General features: G+C 37.9%; 1 protein-coding gene across 3 annotated transcripts in view; it reads right to left on the minus strand.

Moving 5' to 3' along the window:
* The window catches only part of LOC113810593 (extracellular matrix organizing protein FRAS1), a 255690-nt gene that overhangs the window by 37625 nt on the left and 208065 nt on the right, over window positions 1-10000 (minus strand). For all 3 annotated transcript variants that reach the window (XM_070126951.1, XM_070126950.1, XM_070126949.1), the window contains exon 3: window positions 917-948. In XM_070126951.1, coding sequence (XP_069983052.1) covers window positions 917-948 — 32 coding nt within the window. The remainder of the gene's footprint in view (window positions 1-916; window positions 949-10000) is intronic.

The raw sequence follows: 10000 nt of genomic DNA on the forward strand, positions 1-10000 counted from the left end.
TGGACAATGTACTTTACTTGACTATACTGACCGGAGACTGGCATACAGATGGGCTTGAGGAATATATATATATATTTTAGGCCGAAAAGACGGCGACGGACTTATTTGTATTTTATTTGTGCGCGCATATTTCTTTATGAAAAAGAATAAATAACAATAATAAAATAAGAAAAAATACTAACAACAGATAGGTAGATAAGAAATACGTATTTATTTTTTAGGCCGAAAAAAACAAGACTAGCGGAAATTCTATTGTTTGTGATGATGACGAGCGTATAGTTATTTCGTGTGTGTGTGTAAGCTTTGGCGTAAAGTCTAGTACTAATGTTAAGAAATAGGTCCTTATTGAAAAAGACGAAATAATAAATCAAAGAAAAAATCAATGTTCTTACCTTGACAGAACAAGAAAAAAAGAAAAGAAAATAGTGTTACACGAGTTTTTAATGATATACTAATTAAATAAATTATTTTCCTATCAGTTCGTGAACAACAACCATAGAGTAGAAAGAGAAAACACTGGAAGTATATCTGTAATTGTCCTTTTTGATTAATAAAGCCCTCGATATAACATAAATATCCGAGGAAAATCTGAGCTTAGCTACTAATACAGATAAAGCAATAAATGATAATCTGCAATCAGATTTCCAATAAGGACCGGACAAATCTATCAATCTATCTACGATATTTTCCGAACAACCATATTTTACATATACATATATATATATATATATATATATATATATATATATATATATATATATATATATACACATATATATAATAAAAACTCTCGTAAAATAACAAAAAAGGCATAAGTTATTTTAAAACAGTATTTTACCATCACATTTCATTTAGATTTTCCAAAAAATCATATAATGGAAAAAATACATGAAAGAAAATGCACAAGTCGACTCACCGGGAAGAAATAGCCATCGTGCTGACACAACCCTGAAATATAAAAGAAAAAGCATATTAGAAAAAATAAAAACATAGAAAAGAATAAGAAAAAAAATACGCCGCCATATTTTACTGCAGCAACAAGACAATGCTTATTCACCTCACCATGACTAACCCCACGAATTTAAAAAAAATATATATACACACACGTTGCCAAAGCAATAACAGAGAGTGTGGGGGGAAGAGGGGGGTGGGATGGGGTGTAGGCTAGTAATATCCGAACCGCGACACCCCCTTCCCCCTCTCCCCCCCCTCCCTCCCCCCCTCCGTGGCAAAGCGTGCAAAATTCGGCCATGCCATTCCGGGCCTGAGATAAGGAGATCCGAGGGCAGGGGGAGGGAAGGAGAGGGAGGAGAGGGAGGAGAGGGAGGGGAAGATAATAACACCCGAAGCAAAGACGAAGGACATGCAAAAATCGACGCTAACTCCTATGTATGGCAACCCCGGAGATAAACAACAAAGGGGTAAATTATTGTACGGTGGAGATGCGTGCGTGAGAATATACACACGACTGGAGATAATGGCGCGGTGTGTGACCGTGGAGGAAGCATTAGCGAAATGATGCAAAAAAAGAGGAGACGAGAGAGGGAGGGAGAGAGAGAGAGAGAGAGAGAGATGAGAGAGAGAGAGAGAGAGAGAGAGAGAGAGAGGAGAGAGAGAGAGAGAGAGAGAGAGAGAGAGGGGGGGGGGGGAGGGAGGGGGGAAAGAGAGAGAGAGAGACATGGAGAAAGAGATAGAGAGACAATAGCAAACAGATCTACAGACAGAGACAAAGACAGACAGACAGACAGACAGAGAGAGCGACAGAGAGAAGAAAAGAAAAAAATAAGAATTTTTGAAAAGGAACGAGAGAAATGCTGGGCCGATAAAATGGTGGCAGCATTATCGAAAATGAGAAAAAAGACAAAAAAAAAGTATACATGGAAAAGAATGGGGGAAATGTTTGGGTGACGAATGGCGAGAGGCTGGGAGATGGAAATTGGTAAATAGTAGTCGTAGTAGTAATGATAGTGATGTGATGAGATATGTCCATGCTATTATAGTCATCCTTTTATCATCAATAGCATCATCATTGTTGCTACTATTTTCATCAATATTAGCACTATTATTTATTTTGTTATCGATATTATTACTATCGGCATTGTAATGACGATGATGATGATGATTATCATTATGTGATGATGACTATTATGACGTGATGATTATGATGTGATGATGAGGATGAAGTGAAGAAAAAGAAGAAAGAAGATAAAGATGAAGATGAAAATGATGATGATGATGATGATAATGGTGCTTACGATGATGGCGATGATGATAATGATGAAGATGAAGAGAGGGTGAAGAAAGTGAAGGAGAAAATGAAGAACAGCGAACAACCATATATTTTTTTTCATATTACCAATGAAGGTAATGGTAGTAATATCAGCATTAGTATTGACGTTAGTGGTAGAAGTTGCAACAGTAGCAATAGTAGCAGTGAAAAACACGTAGAAGAAAAACACGAAGAACAACAATAATAATGATTGTGATGATGATGGTAATAATAATAATAATAGCCATAATAAGAAAAACGATATTAATAACAATGAGTCATAATAATTATAATTAACAATAAGAAAGATATTGATAAATATAACAGCAATACAAATGAGAACAATTTTAATATCAGTTACAAAAACAGCAATTGTAACAGCAATGCCAATGACAACAAAACAGAAAAAAACAACAATGGTAGTGACATAGCACTAACAACAAAAACAATAGTCTAAACAAAAACACTATTTACATTAACAATAATATATAAAACAGTGATAACAACAACACACTAGAAGAACAGTACAACAGCTAAATAACAGTATCAAATTTCTGTATATCAACACATCACCAAATGCCAAATCATGTGTACATTTTTGTTTTTAAGAAACCATTCCTTTCACCCAATTTATCCCTTATTTATACAGCAATAACGAGAAAACAGCGAAATTATAATAGACCAAGGATAACAAGTAATAACAAATGAAAAGCAGGTTTTAATACTGGAGAATAACGGTTTCTTTTCTGCAAACATGCGATCGTGTGCTGTGATTGGTCTGTTGTGGTCGAGTATCGGTTTCGAATGACGCGTGCGGTGTTACGGTGAGAGGAACAGCGCGGTTATTTTCACTGTCGGGGTAACTTGTGAAATTACGAAGCTCTTCTTCGGTATGTATGAATAGTAAGAACGGACGGAATAAAGAAAAATCATATATACACTGATATTAATGATATTTGCATTTGTTTCTTTCAAGCGGCGTTACGGTGAAAGAAACGGCGTGGTTATTTTCAATGTCAGTGTAACTTGTCGAGCAACTGAAATTCTTTTCTCCGGTAAGAACCTACGGTATTAAGTAATGAGAAATATAATATTAATCCAAATAATATTACAAATCCATGATGATATCTAAAGTCATTTTTGTTGTGGGGTGTTACGGTGAAAAGAACGCCAAGATTATTTTAACTGTCACAGTAACATGTCTAGTTATCACGAATCTTTATATATATATATATATATATATATATATATATATATATATATATATATATATAAATATCAACAGTATGAATGGATGGGATAAACAAATAATAAATAAAATAATATAATCTAAACATGATATTTGCATTCAGTGTTATGGTGAGAGGAACAGCGTGGCTATTTTCACTGTCACGGTAACTTCTCGAAAAATCAGATATTTTCTTAAGTAAATCCCCCTATAATAAAAGAAATATATTATGATCCATACACGAAGCGAATATCAGAAAAAATACTGCACATAATAATTATACTGTTTACATTTTAGGAGAGGAGCTAGTCCATGTATGGTACTGCCAGATTATTGATGATGACAACAGAAATCTGTTCTATAATCAGGCTGATAATCCGATTATATAGCGTGACCAGTGGATAACCTACACTTCATCCTAATCCACTGGGCGAGGGAGAGATAAAGAAACGTCTAGAACGATTTTTAGGAATAGAAGGTAAAAAATAGGTAGATTATCAAGTAGACCTAAGCCATATGTGTGTGTGTGTGTGTGTGTGTGTGTGTGTGTGTGTGTGTGTGTGTGTGTGTGTATGTAAGTGTGCGTGGCCGTGTGAGTGTGTCTGTATGTGTGTGACTATATGCGTGTGCGTGTGCGTGTGTGTGTGTGTTTATGTATATGTATATGGATATGTAAGTGTGCGTGGGCGTGTGAGTGTGCTTGCATATGTGTGTGCCCATGTACGTGTGTGTGTGTGTGTTTGTGTGTGTGTTTATGTATATGTATATGGATATGTAAGTGTGCGTGGGCGTGTGAGTGTGCTTGCACATGTGTGTGTGTGTGTGTGTGCCCATGTGCGTGTGTGTGTGTGTGTGTGTGCCCATGTGCGTGTGTGTGTGTGTGTGTGCCCATGTGCGTGTGTGTATAGAGATAATAAGCTCATTACACCAGCCTCAGCCTTCAAAACCTCCCGTGGCCACAGATTCCGGCTGTTCCCATACCCTCTCCTAATCCTTCCTTCTACAAGCACACGAAAGCTCTCGCCACAAAAGAAAGAAAAAAAAAGAGAAAGAAAAAAATACGATAACTATCGTATTAAGAAGGAAAAGGAACGAGCAGAGAGGAGAGGAACTGCTTCAAGAAAAGGGGACTACAAAGAGCAGGACACAAAGGCAAGTCATCAAGAAAAACCGAGTTAATGAATGGAGTTCTTGAAGGTTAGGTCTTGGGTTCCCGCGCGTTTCTCTTTGTATACATAATGGAGCGGTTGGAAAATGCCTGTAATGGCGGAGGAGCCCGCTTCCCCGCGGCACAAAGATGCACAAAATAGTTCACAATAAATGTAAATTGGGGGAGATTGTTTGCCTGTGGATGGCCAGAGTGTTTGGGATAATGGTCGTTAAATAGAACGTGTTTTGAATTTCTGTAATTGATATGGCTTTGATGTTGAGATCGTTATGGAATCTAATACGAGAAACTAGACAGATGATGATTCTTTGTGAAAGGGAGAAGGATAGTTAAGAGAGAAACAAAAGAAAATTTAACATAAACTTCAAGTTAGAATAATAAAAATTCGTCTATATATTTTTTTAATAGGATTGCAGATTGCCTAATATGGGAACAAACGATTTGAATTCCTTATCTTAACGTATCCAAGAGCTTTCTTTGTAATTCATTCAGGTTTTGCCTAAAACACAAATGAAATTAGATTTAAAATCAAAATATAAAGTAAAACAAATTGACAAATGAATGAATCATATTAAAACAAGGAATATATTTTAAAAAATCACCTGAGAGAAAAAAATATTACCAATAAACATCCTAGCGTGAAAATACAATGATATTTAATACCATAATTCTGTCTCTATTTTTTTTATTTATCTCGTTTTTTCTCTCTATTATTATTATTATTATTTACCTATTGTTTTTCTTTTTTTTTTGCAAATATTAACCCACTTGGAACCTCCCCGTCGTGCAGATATCCTTGCATTTACAGAAAGATAAAAATAAAGAAGAAGAAGCAGAAGAAAAATAAAGAAGGAGAAAAAGATGTGGATCAAGAAAGAAGAAGAAGGAAAAAAATAAAAAAATAAAAAGAAGGAGAAGGAGAAAGAAAGAAAGAAGAACAAGAACAAGGAAAAAGAAGAAAAGAAAAAGAGGAAAGAAAGAAAGAAAAGAAAAACAGGAAAGGAAGAAAGAAAAGAAAGAGGAAAAGAAAAAAGAAAGAAAGAAAAGAAAAAGAGGAAAGAAAGAAAGAATAAAAGAGAAAAAAAGAAAAAAGAAAAAAAACCTTTCGGCGTGACCTAATATTTCACTCTTTCTTCCATATACAGAAAGAAAGAAAGGAGAAGAAAGAAGAAGAACAAGAACAAGGAGAAAGAAAGAAAGAAAAGAAAAAGAGGAAAGAAAGAAAGAAGAGAAGAAAAGAGAAAAAAAGAGAAAGAAAAAAAAAACAGAAAAAAGCCTTTTCGGCGTGACCTAATATTTCACTCTTTCTTCCATATACAGTAACTTACACCTATGTGCTTAATCATAGCCACGACATTCACTGCTGTTTCGCATAAGAGTCATTTTCCCCGTCGTTAGGGAAGCCAGTCCCGGTATGGCACTTTATACACCTCTGAGGTTTAAAAGGGAGAGGGAGTATAAAAAAAAAAATTATAATTTATTTGGCCTTCGTAGGATATATCTCTCTTAAATCAATTTTCATGGTGGAAGTTGAACACGCTGGTTAAAAAAAAAGAGAGAAAAAAAAAGAAATTGGATCAGATTTCTTTGGTTACAGATTTTTTGGGTGGGTGTGTACGTATGCGTGTGTGTGTGTGTGTGTGTGTGTTTTGGGTTTGTTTGTGTGTTTTATCTTCGGGTTTCCAAGGTTGTGTGTGCTTGGGAGAAGGAGGCTGAGGAAGGGAGGGGGGAAAGGGAGATACAGATAAATAGATAGATAGATAAATTGAAGGAAGGGGGGAGAGGGAGGAGGAAAAGAAGGAAGGAGGGAAGGAAAGAGAGAGAGAAAAGAGAGAGAGAGAGAGAGAGAGAGAGAGAGAGAGAGAGAGAGAGAGAGAGAGAGAGAGAGAGAGAGAGAGAGAGAGAGAGAGAGAGAGAGAGAAAGCGAGAGAAAGAGAGTGAGAGAGAGAGAGAGATGGAGAATTAGAGAGAGAGAGGGAGCTAATAAAAACGAAAAGGGAAGAGGGGAGGTTGAAAAAAAAAAAAAACGTGCGAGAGAGAGAGAACGAAAAAGAGAGTGAAAAAGAAAGAGAAAGAGCGAAAGATAGCCGGAGAAGATAACGACAACTATAATATAATCTCAATGAGTTTATATCCGAAAGATTATAATCGCGACATTGTTCTTCGAGCCCGCTATCGTTTCAGCCCATCCAATAAATTCACAAAACGAGCCTTAAAAAAAAAAAAAAAAAAAAAAAAAAAAAAAAAAAAAAAAATTGAAAAAAAAAAAAAATCAAATTCCTTTATTTCTATCTCCTTTTCCCTTCTCCCTTAAGGTTGAAGACCCCACAGACTTTTCCTACCTGTCTTCTAAAGGATAATTTAGCCACAAAGGACGAACAAGCAATGTGTGATTTTACGAGCTCGTTTTTTTTTTTCGAACAGGTAAACGAGCGGTTCGATTCTCGTTTGAATTTTCCCGCGCTTTGTGAAGTCCCGGATTTTTTTTTTATTTTCATTTTCTTCTCTTTTCTCGTTTATTGGTTAATGGAATTACGTGATAAAGTCTTTTTGGTCAAAAATGGGATTATGGGATTTTTTGTACTTATTTGTCGGTCTTTATTTTACGTGTTGGAAAGTTTATTTACTTGTTTAGTTTATTTATTATTATTATTATTTTTTTTAATGTCTGGGTTTCCTTCTTCGGGTTTGATAGCAGCGTTTCACATATATATATTTGTAGATTTTATTTTTAAAAAATCTGATTCGGCAATTTTTTTTCTCAAACGCACGCACACACTCACACACGTACACACACTCGCACACACACACACACACACACACACACACACACACACACACACACACACACACACACACACACACACGTACACACACACACTAACACTCACTAACACACCCACACCCACAAACCCATCCCCCACCCCCCACCCCTACCCCCACCCCTACCCCACCCACACGCACCCCTTTTTAAAACCTTCCTTGCGGTTTCTCGGCGCATCCAGAGACGGTGAAAATAACCTTCATCTTTTATGTTCTTTAATTAATATCTTCACGCTGTTCAATGGCGTCTTTTTCGTCCTGATTTCTGGCTAGTCGAATTTATAATCTTGATAACGTCTTGTGTGTTCTTCTCGGCTTTTCTCGCTTTCTCTCTCTTTCGGTTCTTCTCTCCCGGGTTTTTCGTTTTCGCTTCTCTCGTCTCTCTCTCTCTGTTCTTTCCTCATGTCTTTCTTTCTCTGTTCTTTCCTTCTGTCTTTCTTTCTCGTCGTGTCTTCTACTTTTCTCTCCTGGTTCTTCTTTCTCTCTTTCGGTTCTACTTCTTCTTCTTCTTCTTCTTCGTCGTCGTCGTCGTCATCGTCGTCGTCGTCTTCTTCTTCTTCCTCTCTCTCTCTCTCTCTCTGTCTCTGTCTTTCTCTCTCTCTCTCTCTCTCTCTCTCTCTCTCTCTCTCTCTCTCTCTCTCTTTCTCTCTCTCTCTCTCTCTCTCTCTCTGTGTGTGTGTGTGTGTGTGTGTGTGTGTGTGTGTGTGTGTGTGTGTGTGTGTGTGTGTGTGTGTGTGTGTGCGTGAACTCTCCCTCTCATTTTAGGTACATGTATACATACAAGTCTACATATGCGAATCTATGTATGCAATCGCAGATGCCTAGCTTATGTACGTATTCAAGCATGTATTCGCCGACGCCTAACTATGCCCTCACGTATCTATCTATCACTCAATCCATCTATCTCCACCTCTCCTTCTCTGTTCCTTCCACACTGCTTATCCTGGTCCAACTTTCTGTTTGTGTTTACCCTTAGAATCGTCTTTGGTGGGTTGCCGGCTAATGAATTTCCAAACAATTTACTGATCCGGGTGTTTATTCTACGGAGAAAACTTCCTGTCACGTGATACTTTTTCTCCTGCAGCAAATACGAAACTATTATTGTCTATTTTATCCAAAAGGTATCCATGGATATCATCTAGAATATAAGAATATTATCCAGAATATCTAATTAATTTCTTTATCTAAAACGTATCCATATATATCATCTAAAGGGCACCAATATTATTTAAAATATTTCATCTAATCGTATTATCTAAAACGTATCCATAGATACTATAAAAAATATTTGAACTATTGTATTATCTAAAACGTATCCACGAATAACGTCTAAAATACATGAATATTATATAGAATACACGAAATTCAACGAAAATACACGATTATCTTCCAAATTTTGAAGAAAAAAAACATACATAGAGACATATAAAATACATACATAAATTCATATATATATATATATATATATATATATATATATATATATATACATATACATATATATATATAAAACAAACATAAAAAAATCATAACTATTAATTTCTTTCCTAAAAAAATAATTACAGAAAAAAACATTTATCTAAACCCGAAGATGAGAACATGAAGACACATAAAAAAAACATACATAACAACATATCCAAACACACAAACAAACATCAAACCCCCCTCCCCTCCCCCTCCACAATACCCTTAATATTTCTCCAAAAAAAAATATTAAAGAAAAACACACAATACCCTTAATTTTTCTCCTAAAAAGAACTTAAAGAAAAAAGAGAAAAAAAAAAACATTTAGGCCCGTAGTTGAGAGATCCATCGAGCAGACGACAAAAGGCGGCGGTGACAGCGAGGAGACAGGCTGGGTCGCCGCACCCTAAGACTGACGGATGCGGCTGGTTTGCCTTTGACTTGACGGGGGGGAGGGAGGGGGTGGTGGGTGGAAGGAAGGGTGAGGGGAGGAGGAGTGGGGATGGAGGTGGGAGAGGGGTGGGAGGGGGTGGAAGGAAGGGTGAGGGGTGGGAGGGGGGTGGAAGGAAGGGGGAGGGGAGGTGGGAGAGGAGTGGGAGGGGGGTGGAAGGAAGGGTGAGGGGAGGAGGAGGGGGGAAGGGGGAGGGGAGGCGGAGGGGGATAGAGGTGGGAGAGGGGGAGGGGGAGGGGGAGGGGAGGCGGAGGGGAGTGATAGGGAAGGGGATAGTTGGGGGGAGAGGGGGAGGGGTGGTTGGGGGAGAGGGGGAGGCGGATGGAGGTGGGAGAGGGGCAGGGGGAATAGAGGTGGGAGAGGGGGAGGGGTGAGAGGAGGAGGGTGATAGGGAAGGAGGTGATAGGGAAGGGGATGGAAGGAAGGGTGAAGTGAGACGGAGGGGGATGGAGAAGGGAGAGGGGGAGGGAGGGTGATAGGGAAGGGGCTGGTTGTGGGGAGAGGGGAAGGGGTGTGATAGGGAAGGGGTGGAAGGAAAGGTGAAGTAAGATGGAGGGGGATGGAGGTGGGAGGGGGAGTGATAGGGAAGGGGGTAGT

Source organism: Penaeus vannamei, chromosome 11 (genome assembly GCF_042767895.1).
Source record: "Penaeus vannamei isolate JL-2024 chromosome 11, ASM4276789v1, whole genome shotgun sequence".
In the NCBI taxonomy this organism is placed as follows: domain Eukaryota; kingdom Metazoa; phylum Arthropoda; class Malacostraca; order Decapoda; family Penaeidae; genus Penaeus; species Penaeus vannamei.